This window comes from Homarus americanus, unplaced genomic scaffold (assembly GCF_018991925.1).
Source record: "Homarus americanus isolate GMGI-L3 unplaced genomic scaffold, GMGI_Hamer_2.0 scaffold7626, whole genome shotgun sequence".
In the NCBI taxonomy this organism is placed as follows: Eukaryota; Metazoa; Arthropoda; class Malacostraca; order Decapoda; family Nephropidae; genus Homarus; species Homarus americanus.
In genome coordinates this window covers 18,296,998-18,319,047 of record NW_024718273.1, presented here as the reverse complement: position 1 = coordinate 18,319,047, position 22,050 = coordinate 18,296,998, and the positions used below count along the sequence as shown (strand labels likewise).

Sequence of the window (22,050 nt, the reverse complement as noted above, 5' to 3'; positions counted from 1 at the left end):
GAGGGCCTTGGCTGTCTGCACGAAGTAGACCTCCTGGACGGTGGACCCCTCGTCCACACCGAGGCGGCAGGGGGCGGACCCCAGACACTTGAGCTGTTTGTTCGCCACGTCCCTTAAGCCATTACGGGCCCGAAGTTGCCCCGGACACAAACCGATGTCCCGGAGCAGGGATGCGCCTGCCACACACACCATAGCACCCGTGTCGGCTACAGCCAGCACAGGGGTGGCGGGGGAATTGCCCCCGGCCTGGGACACGAACACTTGTAACCTGGGGTGGCGGGATAGCTGGGCTGTTGCCACTGTAACAGCGCCTGACACATCCACAGGAGCACTTAGGGTTGACTTACTCCTACAACACCTTTTGAAGTGACCAACCTTACCGCAATTGCGACATGTAGCCCCACTTGCAGGGCAGTTACTTTTACCAGGGGCATGTGACACGCCGCAATTACCACAGTGTCCTCGACTTGGGTGTGGAGGTCGGGCGGCAGCTACCTCAGGCTCACCGGTGACGTCATCACCACCCGCCACTGCCTCCGCAACTGTTCCCACCACTGCCTGGCCAGACGTACGACACAATACACCAGCATCTCTCACTGCTGCCTCAAATAACATGCATTTGTTTCTAAGCACTTCAACACTATTATAACTAGAGTACCCCTGGAAAATTTCCCTTTTCAACACTGGGTTACTCAGGCCCACCATAACTTTACGTAATAGCATGTACTCAGAGAGGTCGTTATCACAGGTGGGACATTTAAATTCACACTCCACTGCTTCTGAGAAGCATCGTTGAAAATACCTTTTCATGGGCTCCTCTTCACCTTGTTTGCTGTTGAAAAACTCGTTCCATTTCACAGCTTGGTTTGAAGATTGAAGAACCATTCCACTGATGGCGTCCAGGGCTTCTTTGGGCGAGAGCTGCTCCCACTGACCGCTGGGGTATCTCGAGTCAATCACTCTTTGGAGTGCGGGGACGCAGTTCAGGCGAATGTGGAGTGTGGCCACCAGTTGTGGCCACCCGTTCAACAGCACCCATGACTCCATGGACCGCCTCCATGTCCTAAACGCAGCTGCTGGCATTTCTGCCTCACACTTCTCTGGAGCGACAGCTGCTGAGGGCTTCATGACCGGCATAGAAGCATGACCACCGCCAGCACCTAGAGACGCCATCTGAGCCATCAATGCACTCATGGCCTGCTGCTGGGCGCGCGTGGTGTTCCCGGCCGGTGTAGAGAAGCCCTGGCGTCCCCTTGAGGGCGTCGAGAATCGTGGACGTGTAGGGGCCATGTCAGCGTTCTTGTCAGGGCTGTAATGGCGTGTCGGGCCCCGACATATCCTACTCACTGTGCGCCATGTGGGAGGTTGGAGTCATAGACCATGTTTTCTATAGACTTTATTATAACAGCGTCAGCTGGGCACTGGCCATCAGGCGCTGCCAAGGACAAGCCCCCCCACTCAACATGGGAAAACATATCGTACGATGGTACACTCTTACAAGGGGGCATGACAATTCAACAGCAGGAAGCAAAACTCAATGAATACAATACAGTACAGCATAGTACAGTACAGTACAGTGCTCCATCACAGTACAGGGGATGACATATACCTGTGCAAGAGTCTGTAACCTTGCTGAGGTGTGACGGTTTAAGCCTAAATTGTTCCTTGCTTGGGACTGATATCAGTAGACCTGTGACCCTCGGGAAGCAACAGGAACTTTGATGGTATAAATTAACAGATTCGCGAAGCCATGACAGGCCAGCAAAACAATGGCGGTTTGAACTTTTGCTCAAGAACCAAGCAGAGAGCCTCAGAATGGACAGATTGGCAATGATCAAATCCCTCTGGAGCAGACAAGGACTATGGCTGAAGGACACTTTTATAATGGAAGTTTAAATGTTGGAATATTTTACAATAAACATGAAAAACTCATCCATATGATTGACAAGAAGAAGCTAAAAAATTTGGGGTTATATGAGACTAAATGGAAAGGAAAAAGCTGCAGAAAACTACACAATGACCATGATATTGTATACTGAGGCAGAGACCATGACACATTGTATACTGAGGCAGAGACCATGACACAAACCATGGAGTGAGAGTGATACATAAACAAATGAATCACTGCTGTAACACTGATACTGAAAGGCTACCAACTGTCAGTCATCTAATCTCACGCCCTCAACAAGGAAGAACTCTTGAAGTAAAGGAAGAGTTTTGTGTACACCTCCAACACACTATCAACATTTTACCCTGTGATAGTGACATTATCATTATGGGTGACTTCAATGGTCATGTAAGCAGCAACAAATTTGAAGGGATTGTTGGACACTCTGGAATAGGGACAAGAATGAACAAGAAATAAACAGGGCGACATGTTTATAGATTTCTGCCTTAGAAATAGTTTATCCATAATGAATGCAGTTTGGGTTTATGCCAGGTATGGGGGCTCCACTTAAGAGGGTGGCTGGGTATGGAGAGCACTGTGTAAAGGCAGACTGAGAGGGTTTGGACATGTGGAGAGAATTAATCAGACCAACTGGGTGCATGAGACTATTTATGGAGGAGAGGACAGCCACAGGCAGGTAAATGTTGGTGTGGGGAGAGGTTGTAAGATATGACATTAGAGTTAAGAACCTGATGAGAGACTGCAAGAGACCGTGCAGCATGGACAGCTGCCATCAGGTAATCAATGCTAATCCAGACACATGGAAAATCACTGTAAAATGTTGATGATGATGATAACTATAATGTTTTCATTCTTCCATAATTAGTTTGTACATAATATTGAGAGATAATGGTTCATAGTTTTGTTTTGTTTTCAAAAATAAATGTGAATATATACATATAGCTTGAAAATTGTAATTGGAATAAAAAGCAACCCTGGAGTCCCAAGGTTATTGGATTTGGAACTTTGTACTGTATAGTATTTCACTCTCGGGTCATCTGGGAACACTGTCTAATAGGGGAGTATTTTCTATACACTTTACTGGATTTCAATAGTCTGGACATTCAGCTACTCCAGATCCCCCCCCCCCCAAATACTGTTGATTACCGAGGGTTGACTTAGAGGAAAACAGCAGTATTGTACAGTACTATAACTTAGGTTGTTGAGAAATTAATATTTTTAACAAAGAACCTGAGGCTACTGTATAACTCTATTCATGCATTATAAAAAATAACTCTAACTTATCAAACATTTATTGAGAATATAAAATTCATAACATAACTAATTAACTGTGAAAACAAAGTGAAAATAAAGAGAGAGATAAACGAGTCACAGCGTGGGTGGCAGCGATCAGCTGATAGAGTATTTGTTTATGAGTGAAGTTGTCACAGTAAGGTAACAGTTACTGGCTCTCTTGTTTGCCACGCAGGAGAGAGAGCCGAGGTGCGTTCCAACAAACTGGCGTGATTTTAGAAAGACGTGGTAAAAAGTTTGTTTAAATGCAGTCAAATAGCACATCCAATGGGTTTAATTGTTTGGCAATGTTTAAACAAAGTTCTTTTTGAGAAAACTTAAATCTGAAAGTCTTAACCCTCTCAGCCTCGAACGATGCCAATGTGATGTCCAAAAGGCTAATTTTTCAAATTACTCAAAAAACTATTCAGTGAAATTGACTGGACTTTGGACACCATTTGACAGAAGTCGTTTTCTTTGTGTGGGCCTTATCACCTTCCCCGAGACCGTCTTGGTCATCGTGTGTGTAGCAGAGCAGCGTGAAGCCAGTGTCGCTCTGGCCATTAGAGGTGTGCCGCTCAGCCCTTTAATTATTCCATTAGTTTTTGTGTTATAATATTTTTCCTTATACCACGATATTCTACAGGCCTTGTTCTTTATTTTGGTATAGTATAATACATATCAATGAACACCATAATACAAGGAAAATGAGAATGGAAATCGAGATGTTACTAAACATTTTCCACTTATACTCGAAAAAAGTTGCTTAGATTTCAAGAATTTTCATTTTTTATGGTTTCATACAATTTTTCAGACAATTTTATGCTAGAAGAGACCCCCATTACAATTAATAAAACAATTCCACGGCAGAGATATGAGCCCTGAACAAAAAAAAAAAAATATTTCAACGATTTTTCGGCAACAACCTCCGAGGCTGAGCGTAAGTTTTCATGCACATATGTGTCTCAGGCTCTGACGATAAGAGGGTTAAATGTTTATAAACAAAGAGAAAAAACAAATAGTGTATAATAAACTTTACTCATAACTCTAATAAAAGGCACTTCAATGAGTATCTCTAAATTATGGTGAGTTAACGTTCACCTTATGTTTAGTTACTTGTCCTGTCGTCCACCTCTCCCTTTAACAGCTTCATGTGTAGACAAATTATTCCTTTTTTTCTGACAATAGAAGCTTTCTACTCGTTAATGCAAGCTGTGTAAAGAGGCAAACTTACCACCAGGCAGAGATGATGGGTAGGGGTGACTGTGGCTATGGGAGCGCTGAAGGTAAAGAGTGTGACCTCGAGACATAGCTAGAGACCACGCCTCCCCATCAGTGAAGCAATACTTGCGTGTGCTCTCTGAATCCAAACGAACCCACGTACCTAAGAGTGTAGGAAAGATGGAAAAAATTTAAAAAAGAAAAGAAAAACGAAGAAGCTCCATTTACATTCATCTGTGGTAAGCAGATGCTGTACAGGGTATGCTGCTCTTGTACAGATGGTTCTTTTTTGTAGTCCTAAATGATCTACCACACACCTTTCAAAACTGTTTTGTTCCTAAGTGTCAATAATTTATTATTTATATTTTCACTATTATGTACTGTATAATGGTTGGTTAAGTCAGCACACATTACTATAGTATACTGTACTGTACAGTAGGGGATGTTTACTGTAAACCAAGTGTTCTGTATCGTACTTTGATACATTTTCTTGACACACAGTGAGCCCCAAGACTTAAAATGAAGTCAGTAATTAATCTTCAAGTGAGCATCTAACAACATCCTGTGCAATAGTTGATGTTGACGTACCATCAGCATTCTTAGCATCACAATCTGCTGTAATAACATTTCCTAGGACAAGCATTCCAACTGGTGGCGCTTTCAAGTTTGGCTGACTACGAATGTTGTGTCCCGAGGCACCACATTTAACCACAGTGTACGTTCCTCCTCCTCCAGTAGTACATTCAGCACCATCGGCACCAAGTGTAGTTTCACGGCGAGGACTTCCATCACGACGTCGACTTATGGTGTCAGTTATCACCTGGAGAGATGAGGTAAGTAAAGAACCAATAAGCAGTTCACAAGAATTATTCATGACTATTATACCAATTAATAACTAACAAAATCAATTCCTAAACAGTATTGTATACAACTTTAAAAGGAAATGGCAAGGATTAATGCACAATGCAGTACTGTAGACTCCTAATATAACACAAGAGCAAGACCAAGAATCACCATGCAATACTGAATCACAATACAGGTACTAATCCCACCTAGTGTGTACATTTACTGATACAATGTTTACTTCACTCACAGAAAACTTAGTAAATTACATCTCCTACCTAACTGCCATGGAATACCTGGTAACCCTAATGTTGGTCACTAAGGAATAAAATATGTAATACATCTACACAGTATAACAATTAGATGGAGAATGGGAATAAATTTTAGGGACTCATTTCCAGTGTTGGGGAAAGGAAAAGGCTTCACAAATTATTTAACACAATCTTACATTGGCATGCTGTGCAGTTTGAATGTGGTGTACTGTATTTTCTGGTTAGAGCTGTATGATCCACTAAGAGTGTCAACATTTCCCTATCATGTTGTATGAGTGATGTAAGAGTTTCCACCTTAGGGCATAACAGATATTCTTTCATGTAATACTTCTACAGTCTTGTGCCAACCATAATTTCTTTTATTCGTTACTACTGAGATGTACAGTGCTATACCTGGTCTAGAATAGTCTTAGGATGGTCTAGCGGTACCAGCAGTGTCTTGCCCAGGTGTTGGTTGTACTGCAGACACCAAGCTTCTGAATACCCATTAGTGCAATACTGGCGTATACTCTCAGGGCTGAGACGTAACCAAACTCCATCACTGTTGTGAACCTGACGTGATGAAGAAAAAATATTTAATACAAATTATGACATTTCACATCAATGTACAGTACAGTATTTGATAAACTTCTTTACACTGAAAGTTTAAAAATTGGATTACTAAAAACAAATAGTTTGCAGGAATTAATGGGTAGTGAAAATAAGAAGGCGCAACCTGCGAAGTTACACAAATCATACCAGACGTACACAGAATACTAATTATATTTAAGAATTTAAGTGTAACTGTATTTCTGATACAATGCTCTTCATCAAACTTTGTACAATATTAAACAGAATAACAGAAGGCTCTACAGATGACTTAAGTGAGACAAGTCGTGCCAGCATAAGGGAGAACAATGAATAAATAGTTTGGATCCATAAGAGTCTATTAATGTGGTGAGAGGAGGAGGTGTGGTGACAACAGGTGGAGGTGTGGTGAGAGGAGGAGGAGGTGTGGTGACAACAGGTGGAGGTGTGGTGAGAGGAGGAGGAGGTGTGGTGACAACAGGTGGAGGTGTGGTGAGAGGAGGAGGAGGCGTGGAGGTGTGGGTGAGAGGAGGAGGGTGTGGTGACACAGGAGGTGGTGTGGGTGAGGAGGAGGAGGAGGTGTGGTGACACACAGGGGGAGGTGTGTGGGAGAGGGAGGAGGAGGTGTGTGGTGACAACAGGTGGAGTGTGGGGGAGGGGAGGGGTGGGGACACAACAGGAGGAGGTGTGGTGAGAGGAGAGAGGAGGTGTGGTGACAACAGGTGGAGGTGTGGTGGGAGAGGACAGGTGGAGGAGGTGTGGTGGAGAGGAGGAGGAGTGTGGTGACAACAGGGGAGGTGTGGTGGAGAGGAGGAGGAGGTGGTGACAACAGGTGGAGGTGTGGTGAGAGGAGGAGGTGTGGTGACAACAGGTGGAGGTGGAGGGTGGGTGGAGAGGAAGGAGGAGGTGTGGTGACAACAGGAGGAGGTGGGTGAGAGGAGGAGGTGTGGTGACAACAGGTGGAGGTGGTGAAGGAGGAGGGACAACAGGGAGGGTGGGAGAGGAGGAGGGACAACAGGAGGAGGTGTGGTGGAGAGGAGAGGTGACAGGTGGAGGTGTGGGTGAGAGGGAGGGAGGAGGTGGGGACAACAGGTGGAGTGTGGTGAGAGGAGGAGGTGTGGTGACAACAGGTGGAGGGGTGAGAGGGAGGAGAGGTGTGGGTGAGAGGGGAGGTGTGGTGGGACAACAGGTGGAGGGGTGAGAGGAGGAGGTGTGTGGTGACAACAGGTGGGAGGGTGGTGACAAGCAGGTGGAGGGTGTGGTGACAACAGGTGGAGGGGTGAGAGGAGGAGGAGGGGTGGGGACAACAGGTGGAGGTGTGGTGACAACAGGTGGATGGGGTACAGGTGGAGGTAAACAGGTGGAGGGGGTAAACAGGTGGAGGTGTGGACACAGGTGGAGGGGGGTGGGAACAGGTGGAGGGGGGTGAGAGGGAGGAGGAGGTGTGGTGACAACAGGTGGAGGTGTGGTGAGAGGAGGAGGAGGGGTGGGAACAGGGAGGTGTGGGGTGAGAGGAGGAGAGGGTGACAAGTGGAGGTGGGTGAGGAGGAGGAGGAGGTGGTGACAGGCAGGAGGTGTGGGTGAGAGGGGAGGAGGAGGGGTGTGGGACAACAGGTGGAGGTGTGTGTGAGAGAGGAGGAGGTGGGGGAGAGAGAGGAGGAGGGGTGACAACAGGTGGAGGTGTGGGGTGAGAGAGGAGAGGTGGGGTGGAGGGGAGGAGGAGGGGTGACAACAGGGAGGTGTGGTGAGAGGGAGAGAGGGAGGTGGGTGAGAGGAGGAGGAGGTGTGGTGACAACAGGTGGAGGTGGGGAGGGGGAGGAGGGAGGTGGGGTGGACAACAGGAGAGGTGTGGTAGAGGAGGAGGTGTGGTGACAACAGGTGAGGTGGTGGAGAGGAGGGGGGTGTGGTAAACAGGTAAATGAGGTGCTCCTCTATTAGATAACAATGGCTCATTATTTGGATGACACCAGGGTCCAGGAGAAGAAGCAGCCAAGAGCATTTCATTATTTGTTCAGATAACAAGTGGGTTGACTAAAAGACTGGGCATGAGAATTACGTGGCCATGAATAACTGCTCATCCATCTTAACAAGAACTATCCTAATGATTTAAATATAATACCTGCCTAAAGAATGTCCTTTACACTGTATATATTATACTGTATGTATCTACCTTATGCTTTAGTGACACTTATTCATACTATTTTATATTAAATTGAAATGTTGACCACTTCATGTGAACAGGTAGTGGTATGTCTACTTACTTCATCATAAAATGCAATGGTGCCATTGACATGGACCACACCAATCTGTTCACTTTGAAGAGATGGATGAGTTCGAATCCTCAAACCAGCACTGTTCTGGAGGACAAATTTTCGTAGACGAGAGGGTTGTTGTGACGACCTCTGTGGTGCTCTGGACTGGAGGACACACCTTAGGTGGCTTTTTACTTCCATTTTGTATGTCTGTCAATCAAACAATATATATGTAGTCATTCTGAAGTAAATAAAATTATTACTGATGTTATCAAGTACCAGTACTATACATAAATTATAAATATAACAAAGAAGTAAACATTTCCACAAAGCAATCACAGTATAGTATATATATATATATATATATATATATATATATATATATATATATATATATATATATATATATATATATATATATATATATATATATATATATACCGTTACCCCGCAGTGCCTTGCCAAAACCTAACATTTTCACATTTACGTGATTGGCGGAAACGCCATTGTCATGAGTATCATGTGACACTATTTTGGGTGCCCATGGCACCATAGCATGGCGCCCATGCCTCTCCCTCCTCCTCCCTCCCTCTTGAGCAACAGTGACAAATTTAGTGTGTCTTTGTTGCGTTATCACTGACGTCATATGACGTATCAGACCTGTGATTGGCCATGCATCCCTACCCTCCTCTGCTGCTAGCTGTAATTGGCTTAAAGTATTATGACGTGTCCACCCGGGGGAGGGAGGGAGGGAGGAGAGACGACGCTTGACCTAGCCGCGGCAGTTTCATCCCTCAAGGCCACTCCGTGTAAACGCGCATCCATTGTTCCGTAAAATGGCTTCCGCCGGACCACCACCCCCAGAGACAAACCTTTCCTTACCTGGACCCAGCGGCACTAAACCAAAGAAGACACGACGTTCCTTAAGCCACGAGGTGAAGTATATCATCATCCAAGAGTTGGAGAAAGGAACAAGGCAGGTTGATTTGGCGCGCCAGCATGGCGTGAACGAATCTACGATCCGGACTATAAAGAAGGATTCAGCCAAGATAAAGGAGCACATGAAGATCACAAAGTCTACAGGTGCTTCTGTGATCAAGTATTTTCACAACCAGGTGCTTCTCAAGACAGAAAAATTACTTGTGAGGTACTTGGTGCGTCAGGCGCGACGGAACATGGCGGTCGACACGCGCTCTGTTAAGGACTACGCACGTGAACTGTACATGGCAGTGGCACGAAAGATGGGAACTTCAGAGCCCAAACCCTTTAATGCTTCCTCTGGGTGGTTACAGAGGTTTAAGATCCGGAACAAGATCACCAATATAAACATTGGTGGTGAAGAAGCGAGTGCTGATCGTGCTGCGGCTCGGGAATTTCCTCCGTTTTTACGTGAGATTATGGAGGAAGGACAGTACAGTGACGACCAGGTGTTTAACATGGACGAATCTGGTCTTTTCTGGAAAAAGCTACCTTCCAAGTCCTTCGTTGTGAAGAATGCCAGCAGGATTCGGGGCCGGAAAATGCAGAAGGAACGCATCACCGTCCTGTTTACCACCAATGCCTCCGGTACCTGTAAGCTCAAGTTATCGGTGATCCACACAGCCCGCAAGCCGCACGCCTACAAGAGCATGGACATGACCAAGCTAAATGTCCACTGGCTGACCGCACGTAAGGCATGGATGTTCTCTACACTGTCCCTCTCCTGGTTTGATGACTGTTTTGTTCCCGATGTAAAGAAATTCTGTGAGCGACAGAATGTCCCATTTAATATTTTGTTGCTGCTGGACAACGCACCAGGACACTCGCCCCTACTGTTAGATCGTCACCCCAACGTAAAAGTGGTCTTCCTTCCTCCCAACACTACGTCTTTAATCCAGCCCATGGACCAGGAGTTGATTTGCAATGTGAAAGCTGCATTCTCAACAAAAAAATTCCAGCTCCTGAACGACTACACCAACACCAGGGAAGAGTTGCGTAACCTGAGTGACACCACCACCGATAGCAAGAGCGAAGAAGATGAGGATCAACAGTTAGAACAGCAAAAAATACTCTTCAAACAATTCTGGAGAGTATTTAACATCAAGAAAGCTGTGGACTTCTTGGTGGAGTCATGGGATCAGCTGTCTATTGCTACAATTCGTCACGCATGGAGACATGTGTTGCATGGAATACCAGGTGAGAGGAGGAGTCAATCTGTGACTGGTGAGGTTCAGAATGTTGCAGTAGCAGTGGACCTTGCCAGAGAAGCTGCGCAGACTGTTACAGTTCCAGGCTTCTCCGAGACCACCAACGACGACATCCTGGAGGTGATCAGAGATCCTGAAGTGACTGCCGACGAGATGTTGGAAGAAGAACACGTCAGTGAAGAGGAGGAAGAAGGTGCGTCAGTCTCCGAAGAACACAATTTAAGTCATAGTGATATTAAGGGTGCCATGGAGTGTGCAGAGAAGATGAAGTCCTTCCTTTCCCGTGACAATGACGATGACCGCTATGAAGTCTTCCATACCCGGCTGGTGCAGGCTATGGAGCCGTACATCAAGGTGTATCACGACAACATCAACGCCAGCCGTCAGCAAAGCATAACAGATTTCTTCGCCCGCAACCCACCACAGCCAGCCCAAGCCAGTGGTAGTGACAGTGAAGGTGACTTTGAGGGATTTGTCAGGGAAGCCCTGACAACTGTAAGTGACAGTGATGGTGATTCACCTAGTAATGGTGATTCACCTGAGGGCCAGTAATCTGCCCTCTGCCTCGGAACCAGCCTCCATCCCCGTATGCCGACCCATCTCTTCTACTACCGTAAGTGTTACACCTAATTTTTAGTTTTCTAACCTTACCTGTATTTTTCCTATGTTAACCTTTATCTTCCTAACCTAACCTCTTCTATATTACTTGATTTTTCATACCATCATAAAGTTAAGATAAAATTTTTACTACAACATAGTTGTGTGTCGTCAAAAAGTGGAGTTTGGGGATCGGCCCGGACTCCATTTCAATAAATCCCATATGTTATGTTATTCACTTTACGCGTTCCTCACTTTACGCGGGACCCTCCGGGTTACATTAACCGCGTAAAGTGAGGGTTAACTGTACTGTATTCCAATTAAATCAGTTCCCTTTCTCTTATGTGATAACCAGAACACTGTAATGGCACCATTCTCAGCCAATATATTTATTTGTCATACATCAATAATTATTATGAGGGAAGTTGTAAGACTAATGTGTTGAAAAATATTGAACAACTGGAGCTCTGTGTTATACACAGGTTGTGATTATTATCTGGCTAAACATAAGATAGTAATACTGTACAGTATAAACAGAGCAGAGGAGAGTAGTTTAAAGGAAGAACAATTACCTCCTCTAACTGGTAGCCATCTATGGTAACATGTAAGGAGTACCAGCCCGTGGCTCCAGGGGTCCAGTTGCAGGAGTAAGTGCCATCATTGTTACTGCGCACCAACATGTTCTCTGTTGGCCGACGTATGGCGGGTGACATGTAACGGAGCTCTTCAAAAGAGTAATTCTCATATGCCTGGTGAGAGAGATGATACATTTTAATTCAACAGAATACTGTATAAACATCCTACACTTGTCTCATTTTCAGAGATAACAACATTATTAAAGAATAAAGTATTAAGTTTGACAATCCTATTACTGTACAGACAATCATAAAATCATTAAATTCGGAAGGATTGAGAGAAGGACCGGTAACAGTACAATATTCCTCCGTCACAGCATCCATCGCTTAAAACTGAGTGGTGAACAAATACTTTATACTGTACTGGTGTTTTTTGGAGGTGTTTACCTCATTACATACTGTACTTGACATGGCAATGGGAGGTTCTATTGAGCAGATTAACCATAAAACAGCAGCTATCATCAGTGCATGTTTCACATTCCTTTCACTCCATTTAAGCAAATATGGGGGTGGAGGAGGGAATCTTTAGCTGCCAGTTAAGGGTTAAACAAAATCTATAACTCAGTAGCTATGTGTGGAACCTTCCCACCACCAAATACCATTTTACCCATTCCTATAGTCAAACACCTATGTTATATTTGTGTATGAGTCCTTTAAACGAATGTTTCATAAATTAAAATATGAAGTTTCAACAATACCGAAAAATATTATTTTTTGTTCCACAGAGCTTCATCACAAGTCTTACCTTGATCATAGTTATAGCACAGTAACACATCTTGTCTTTGATGGAAACTTGATACGGTACATCTAGGGAGGGTTGAGGATGTCCACCAAATGTCATGTTGTCAGGCACATGCTGACTGATTCTTCTCAATTTTCCTTGACCTCCTTCCTCTCCTGTGCTTACAGGAACTGCTACAACCTCAACCTGTTGAAAAATCACTGTAAGGAAATGTCTTTCAAAATAAAATAAAAATTAATGTTTGTTCCCCTAATACATTCTAAATGTTGGGTGATATTAACCAGTTATACTTTAAAGGTTAAACCCTTGAACTTATACTAGTACAGTGATTTCAGTTTATGTCCAACACATTTAATGGAAGAACATGAAACACCTCTCCACTTATGTGCCCATTTTCTCTTTTTCATCCATTACCTTACTCTCTTTTTACACAGCTCTTCATAAAACTTATAAGCTCTTCTGGCAACATTAGCTTCATGTTCTATTACCACTCAAGCTTCTTGTGAGACATTAATAACATAATTTTTCTTGTCATAAGTTTTTGTTTACTGTTTTTAATGGCTGATTATTTTCTGTCACTATAAATCATTACTCTCTAAATTAGACAAATTACAACAGCCAACAAGTCCTCCAGAGTCGGGCCTCCAGGATCATACTAACCATTAAGGAGGTTCACTTACAGTTTACAGATCCTGTTATAAGGCAGGAGGACCAAGAGGCACTGTGGGTGGGAGGAAGATTTATGAGATAAGAGGAAAACTGTTGAGGATTAAGTGAGGTAGCGATGTGGGGTGTCCCCATGGTTAATGATGTGTGATGTCCCCATGGTAAATGATGTGTGGTGTCCCCATGGTTAATGATGTGTGATGTCCCCATGGTAAATGATGTGTGATGTCCCCATGGTTAATGATGTGTGATGTCCCCATGGTTAATGATGTGTGGTGTCCCCATGGTTAATGATGTGTGATGTCCCCATGGTTAATGATGTGTGGTGTCCCCATGGTTAATGATGTGATGTCCCCATGGTAATGATGTGTGATATCCCATGGTTAATGATGTGTGATGTCCCCATGGTTAATGATGTGATGTCCCCATGGTTAATGATGTGTGATGTCTATGGTTAATGATGTGTGATGTCCCCATGGTTAATGATGTGTGATGTCCCCATGGTTAATGATGTGTGATGTCCCCATGGTTAATGATGTGTGATGTCCCCATGGTTAATGATGTGTGATGTCCCCATGGTTAATGATGTGTGATGTCCCCATGGTTAATGATGTGTGATGTCCCCATGGTAAATGATGTGTGATGTCCCCATGGTTAATGATGTGTGATGTCCCCATGGTTAATGATGTGATGTCCCCATAGTTGTGATGTGATGTCCCCCATGGTTAATGATGTGTGATGTCCCCATGGTTAATGATGTGTGATGTCCCCATAGTTAATGATGTGTGATGTCCCCATGGTTAATGATGTGTGGTGTCTTCATGGTTAATGATGTGTGGTATCTTCATGGTTAATGATGTGTGATGTCCCCATGGTAAATGATGTACGTGTCCCCATGGTTAATGATGTGTGTGATGTCCCCATGAAATGATGTGTGATGTCCCCCCATAGTTAATGATGTGTGATGTCCCCATGGTTATTAATGTGTGATGTCCCCATAGTAAATGTGTGATGTCCCCATGGTTAATGATGTGTGATGTCCCCCTTGGTTTAATGATGTGTGATGTCCCCATGGTTAATGATGTGTGATGTCCCCATGGTTAATGATGTGTGATGTCCCCATGGTAAATGATGTGTGATGTCCCCATGGTTAATGATGTGTGATGTCCCATAGTTAATGATGTGTGATGTCCCCATGGTTAATGATGTGTGATGTCCCCCATGGTTAATGATGTGTGATGTCCCCATAGTTGTGATGTGTGGTGTCCCCATGGTTAATGATGTGTGGTGCCCCATAGTTGTGATGTGTGATGTCCCCATGGTTAATGATGTGTGATGTCCCCATAGTTGTGATGTGTGGTGTCTCCATAGTTAATGTGATGTGTGATACCCCCCATAGTTGTGATATTGGTGTCCCCATAGTTGTGTTAGTGTGATGTCCCCATAGTTGTGATGTGTGATGTCCCCATGAATTTATGATGTGTGATGTCTTCATAGTTAATAGTGTGTGGTTTCCCCATAGTTGAAGTGATTTGTGGTGTCTCCATGGTTAATGATGTGCTTGATGTCCCCATGGTTAATGATGTGTAATTGTCCCCATAGTTAATGATGTGTGTGGAGTATCTTCATGGTTAATGATGTGTGGTGTCCCCATGGTTAATGATGTGTGATGTCCCCATGGTTATGTGTGTGATGTCCCCATGGTTGTGATGTGTGATGTCCCCATGGTAAATGATGTATTGGTGTCTTCATGGTTAATGATGTGTGGTGTCCCCATAGTTGTGGTGTGGTGTCCCCATGGTTAATGATGTGTGGTGTCTCCGCATGGTTAATGATGTGTGATGTCCCCATAGTTAATGATGTGTGGTGTCTTCATGGTTAATGATGTGTGGTATACATAGTTGTGTGATGTGTGATGTCCCCATGGTTGTGATGTGATGTCCCCATGGTTAATGATGTGTGGTGTCCCCATAGTTGTGATGTGTGATGTCCCCATGGTTAATGGTGTGTGATGTCCCCATGGTTAATGATGTGTGATGTCCCCATAGTTGTGAAGTGTGTGGTGTCCCCATGGTTAATGATGTGTGATGTCCCCACAGTTGATGTGTGATGTCCCATGGTTAATGATGTGTGATGTCCCCATGGTAAATGACATGTGATGTCCCCATGGTTGTGATGTGATGTCCCCATGGTTGTGATGTGTGATGTCCCCATGGTGTGATGTGTGATGTCCCCATGGTTGTGATGTGTGATGTCCCCATGGTTAATGATGTGTGGTGTCCCCATAGTTATGATGTGTGATGTCCCCACGGTTAATGATGTGTGATGTCACGGTTAATGAAGTGTGTGATGTCCCCACGGTTAATGATGTGTAGTGTCCCCCCACGGTTAATGATGTGTGATGTCTCCATAGTTGTGATGTGTGAATTGTCCCCATGGTAAATGATGTGGTGTCCCCATAGTTAATGATGTGTGATGTCTTCATGGTTGTGATGTGTGAGGCGCCACATGGTAAATGATGTGTGATGTCCCCATAGTTGTGATGTGTGATGTCTCCATAGTTGTGATGTGTATGGTGTCCCCATAGTTAATTGATGTGTGATGTCTTCATGGTTAATGATGTGTGGTGTCCCCATGTGGTTAATGATGTATGGTATCCCCATAGTTAATGATGTGTGATGTCTTCATGGTTAATGATGTGTGGTGTCCCCCATGGTGTGTGTGTGTGATGTCCCCATAGTTGTGATGTGTGATGTCCCCACGGTTAATGATGTGTGTCCCCACGGTTAATGATGTGTGATGTCCCCACGGTTAATGATGTGTGATGTCCCCATAGTTGTGATGTGTGATGTCCCCCATAGTTGTGATGTGTGATGTCCCCATAGTTGTGATGTGATGTCCCCATGGTTGTGATGTGTGATGTCCCTTTGAATTTAATGATGTGTAGTGTCTATGGTTAATGATGTGTGATGTCCCCATGGTAAATGATGTGATGTCCCCATAGTTAATGATGTGTGATGTCTCATGGTTAATGATGTGTGATGTCCCCATGAAATGATGTGTGATGTCCCCATAGTTAATGATGTGTGATGTCCCATAGTAAATGATGTGTGATGTCCCCATGGTTAATGATGTGTGATGTCCCCATGGTTAATGATGTGTGATGTCCCCATAGTTAATACGTGTGTGATGTCCCCATAGTTAATGATGTGTGGTGTCCCCATGGTTAATGATGTGTGGTGTCTTCATGGTTAATGATGTGTGGTGTCTTCATGGTTAATGATGTGTGATGTCCCCATGGTAAATGATGTGTGATGTCCCCCATAGTTAATGATGTGTGATGTCCCCATGGTAAATGATGTGTGATGTCCCCATGGTTAATGATGTGTGATGTCCCATAGTTGTGATGTGTGATGTCCCCATGGTAAATGATGTGTGATGTCCCCATGGTTAATGATGTGTGATGTCCCCATGGTTAATAATGTGTGATGTCCCCATGGTAAATGATGTGTGATGTCCCCATGGTTAATGATGTGTGATGTCCCCATGGTTAATGATGTGTGATGTCCTATGGTTAACTTGATGTGTGATCTACATGGTTAATGATGTGTGATGTCCCCATAGTTAATGATGTGTGGTGTCCCCATGGTTAATGATGTGTGAATGTCCCCATAGTTATTGATGTGTAGTGCTCCCCATGGTTAATGATGTGTGGTGTCTCCATGGTTAATGATGTGATGTCCCCATTGTTAATGATGTGTGGTGTCCCATGGTTAATGATGTGTGATGTCCCCATGGTTAATGATGTGTGATGTCCCCATGGTTAATGATGTGTGATGTCTTCATGGTTAATGATGTGTGGTGTCCCCATGGTTAATGATGTGTGGTGTCTCCATGGTTAATGATGTGTGATGTCCCCATGGTTAATGATGTGTGGTGTCCCCATGGTTAATGATGTGTGGTGTCTTCATGGTTAATGATGTATTAGTGTTCCCATAGTTGTGTGTGATGTCCCCATAATGGTTTATGATGTTGTGATGTCCCCATAGTTGGCTGATGTGTGATGTCCCATGGTAAATGATGTGTGAATGTCTTCATGGTTAATGATGTGTGTGATGTCCCCATAGTTAATGATGTGTGGTGTCCCAAGGTTAATGATGTGGGTGTCTTCATGGTTAATGATGTGTGGTGTCCCCATGGTTAATGATGTGTGATGCTTGTGGTTAATGATGTGTGATGTCCCCATGGTTAATGATGTGTGGTGTCCCCATGGTTAATGATGTGTGATGTCCCCATAGTTAATGATGTGTGGTGTCCCCCAGGTTAACTGATGTGTGGTGTCTTCATAGTTGTGATGTGTGGTGTCCCCCATGGTTAATGATGTGTGATGTCCCCATAGTTGTGATGTGTAATGTCCCCATGGTTAATGATAATGGTGTCCCCATAGTTGTGATATGTGATGTCCCCATAGTTGTGATGTGTGTCCCATAGTTGTGTGTGTGTGTCCCATAGTTAATGATGTGTGGTGTCCCCATGGTTAATGATGTGTGGAGTGTCCCCCATATGGTTAATGATGTGTGATGTCCCCATGGTTATGATGTGTGATGTCCCATAGTTGTGATGTGTGATGTCCCCATGGTAAATGATGTGTGATGTCCCCCATGGTTAATGATGTGTGATGTCCCCATGGTTAATGATGTGTGATGTCCATGGTTAATGATGTGTGATGTCCCATAGTTGTGATGTGTGTGATGTCCCCATGGTTAATGATGTGTGGTGTCCCCATGGTTAATGATGTGTGATGTCCCCCATAGTTGTGATGTGTGATGTCCCCATGGTTAATGATGTGTGATGTCCCCATAGTTAATGATGTGTGATGTCCCCATAGTTAATGATGTGTGATGTCTCCATGGATAATGTGTGGTGTATGGTAAATGATGTGTGTGTCCCCATGGTTAATGATGTGTGATGTCTTCTTGAGGTTAATGATGTGTGGTGTCATGTTAAATGATGTGTGATGTCCCATAGTTGTGATGTGTGATGTCTTCATAGTTAATGATGTGTGGTGTCCCCATAGTTAATGATGTGTGGTGTCCCCATGGTTAATGATGTGATGTCTTCTTAGTTAATGATGTGTGGTGTCCCCATAGTTGTGTGTGTGATGTCCCCATGGTTGTGATGTGATGTCCCCACGGTTGTGATGTGTGATGTCCCCACGGTTAATGATGTGTGATGTCCCCCATAGTTAATGATGTGTGGTGTCCCCATAGTTAATGATGTGGTGTCCCCATAGTTGTGTGTGGTGTCCCCATGGTAAATGATATGTGATGTCCCATAGTTGTGATGTGTGATGTCCCCATGATTTAATGATGTGTGATGTCCCCATGGTTAATGATGTGTGATGTCCCCATAGTTAATGATGTGTGATGTCCCCATAGTTGTGATGTGTAGTGTCCCCATAGTTGTGATGTGTGGTGTCCCCATAGTTGTGATGTGTGGTGTCCCCATGGTTAATGATGTGTGGTGTCCCCATGGTTAATGATGTGTGGTGTCCCCATGGTTAATGATGTGTGGTGTCCCCATGGTTAATGATGTGGTGTCCCCATGGTTAATGATGTGTGGTGTCCCCATATGGTTAATGATGTGTGAGTGTCCCCATGGTTAATGATGTGGTGTCCCCATGGTTAATGATGTGTGATGTCCCCATAGTTAATGATGTGTGATGTCCCCATAGTTAATGATGTGATGTCCCATGGTAAATGATGTGATGTCCCCATGGTTAATGATGTGTGATGTCCCCATGGTTAATGATGTGTGGTGTTACATGGTTAATGATGTGTGATGTCCCCATGGTTAATGATGTGTGATGTCCCCATGGTTAATGATGTGTGGTGTCCCCCATGGTTAATGATGTGGTGTCCCCCATAGTTAATGATGTGTGATGTCCCCATGGTTAATGATGTGTGGTGTCTCATAGTTGTGATGTGTGTTGTCCCCATGGTTAATGATGTGTGATGTCCCCATGGTTGTGATGTGTGATGTGTCCCCATGGTTAATGATGTGTGATGTCCCCATGGCCAAATGATGTGTGATGTCCCCATGGTAAATGATGTGTGATGTCCCCGCATAGTTAATGATGTGTGATGTCCCCATGGTTAATGATGTGTGGTGTCCCCATGGTTAATGATGTGGTGTCCATAGTTAATGATGTGTGATGTCCCCATGGTAAATGATGATATTGAATTGTCCCCATGGTTGTGATGTGTGATGTCCCCACATAGTGGCGTGTGTGGTGTCCCCCATGGTTGTGATGTGTGATGTCCCCATAGTTAATGATGTGTGATGTCCCCATGGTTAATGATGTGTGGTGTCCCCATGGTTAATGATGTGTGATGTCCCCATAGTTAATGATGTGTGATGTCCCCATAGTTGTATTGTGTGGTGTCCCCATGGTTAATGATGTGTGATGTCCCCCATAAGTTGTGATGTGTGGTATCCCCATAGTTAATGATGTGTGATGTCCCTTAGTTAATGATGTGTGATGTCCCCATAGTTAATGATGTGTGGTGTCCCCATAGTTGTGTTGTGTGATGTCCCATAGTTGTGTGTAGGTGTCCCCATAGTTGTGATGTGATGTCCCCATAGTTAATGATGTGTAGTCCCCATGGTTAATGATGTGTGGTGTCCCCATAGTTAATGATGTGTGGTGTCCCCATAGTTAATGATGTGGTGTCCCCATGGACTGTGATGTGTGGTGTCCCCATGGTAAATGATGTGTGATGTCCCCATAGTTAATGATGTGTGATGTCTACCGCAGTTAATGATGTGTGATGTCCCCATGGTTAATGATGTGTGATGTCCCCATAGTTGTGATGTGTGATGTCCCCCAGGTTAATGATGTGTGATGTCCCTTGGTTAATGATGTGGAGTGGCCCCATGGTTAATGATGTGTGTGGTGTCCCCATGGTAAATGATGTGTGATGTCCCCGCTGGTTAAAGATGTGTGATGTCCCCATGGTTAATGATGTGATGTCCCCATAGTTAATGATGTGGTGTCCCCATGGTTAATGATGTGTGATGTCCCCATGGTTAATGATGTGTGGTGTCCCCCATAGTTGTGATGTGTGGTGTCCCCATGGTTAATGATGTGTGATGTCCCCACGGTTAATGATGTGTGATGTCCCCACAGTTGTGATGTGTGGTGTTCATGGTAAATGATGTGTGATGTCCCCATGGTAAATGATGTGTGATGTCCCTATAGTTGTGATGTGTGATGTCCCCATAGTTGGCAGTGTGTGATGTCTGGTTGTGGTGTGTGATGTCCCCATGGTTGTGATGTGTGTGATGTCCCCATGGTAAATGATGTGTGATGTCATAGTTGTGATGTGTGATGTCCCCATAGTTGTGATGTGTGTGATGTCCCCATGGTTGTGATGTGTGATGTCCCCATGGTTGTGTGATGTGTGATGTCCCATGGTTTGTGATGTGTGTGGTGTCCCATGGTTGTGATGTGTGATGTCCCCACGGTGTGATGTGTGATATCCCCACGGTTGTGATGTGTGATGTCCCCGGTTATGATGTGTGATGTCACATGGACATGATGTGTGATGTCTCCATAGTTATGATGTGTGGTGTCCCCATGATAAATGATGTGTGGTGTCCCATGATAAATGATGTGGTGTCCCCATGGTTAATGATGTGTGGTGTCCCCATGGTAAATGATGTGTGATGTCCCCATAGTTGTGATGTGTGATGTCTCCCATGGTTAATGATGTGTAAGGTGTCCCCATAGTTGTGATGTGTGAAATGTCTTCTTGGTTAATGATGTGTGGTGTCCCCATAGTTAGTGTGGTGTCCCCATGGTTAATGATGTGTGATGTCTTCATGGTTAATGATGTGTGGTGTCCCCATGGTTAATGATGTGATGTCCCATGGTTAATGATGTGTGATGTCCCCACGGTTAATGATGTGTGATGTCCCCACAGTTGTGATGTGTGATGTCCCCATGGTTAATGATGTGTGATGTCCATAGTTGTGATGTGATGTCCCCATGGTTAATGATGTGTGATCATAGTTGTGATGTGTGATATCCCCATAGTTAATGATGTGATGTCCCCATAGTTAATGATGTGTGATGTCCCCATAGTTGTGTGTGATGTCCCCATGGTAAATGATGTGTGATATTTATGGTTAATGATGTGTGATGTCTCCATAGTTAATGATGTGTGATGTCCCCATAGTAAATGATGTGTGATGTCCCCATGGTTAATGATGTGTGATGTCCCAATGGTAAATGATGTGTGATGTCATAAAGTTGTGATGTGTGATGTCCCCATGGTTATGATGTGTGAATGTCCCCATAGTTAATGATGTATGATGTCCCCATAGTTGTGATGTGTGTGATGTCCCCCGTTTAATGATGTGTGGTGTCTTCATAGTTAATGATGTGTGTGTCTTCATGGTTAATGATGTGATGTCCCCATGGTAAATGATGTGTGATATTGTCCCCATGGTTAATGATGTGTGATGTCCCCATGGTAAAATGATGTGTGATGTCCCCATGGTTAATGATGTGTGATGTCCCCACATAGTTAATGATGTGTGATGTCCCCATGGTAAGAAATGATGTGTGATGTCCCCATAGTTGTGATGTGTGATGTCCCTTGGGGGGGGTTAATAATCGTGATGTCCCCGGTAAATGATGTGTGATGTCCCCATAGTTAATGATGTGTGATGTCCCCATAGTTATGTGTGATGTCCCCATAGTTAATGATGTGTGATGTCCCCATGAACAATGATGTGTAATTGTCCCCATGGTTAATGATGTGTGATGTCCCCCGCTGGTTAATGATGTGTGATGTCCCCATAGTTGTGATGTGTGGTGTCTC

The 22,050-nt window shown here is 44.2% G+C and overlaps 1 protein-coding gene across 1 annotated transcript in view; it reads right to left on the bottom strand.

Moving 5' to 3' along the window:
* The window catches only part of LOC121859514 (E3 ubiquitin-protein ligase MYCBP2-like), a 162,595-nt gene that overhangs the window by 42,573 nt on the left and 97,972 nt on the right, over window positions 1–22,050 (bottom strand). The window contains exons 45-50 of the mRNA XM_042356373.1: window positions 12,500–12,682; window positions 11,692–11,868; window positions 8,346–8,546; window positions 5,911–6,069; window positions 4,991–5,222; window positions 4,416–4,565 (exon numbers count right to left, since the gene is read on the bottom strand). Of these exons, the coding sequence (XP_042212307.1) occupies window positions 4,416–4,565; window positions 4,991–5,222; window positions 5,911–6,069; window positions 8,346–8,546; window positions 11,692–11,868; window positions 12,500–12,682 (1,102 nt within the window). The remainder of the gene's footprint in view (window positions 1–4,415; window positions 4,566–4,990; window positions 5,223–5,910; window positions 6,070–8,345; window positions 8,547–11,691; window positions 11,869–12,499; window positions 12,683–22,050) is intronic.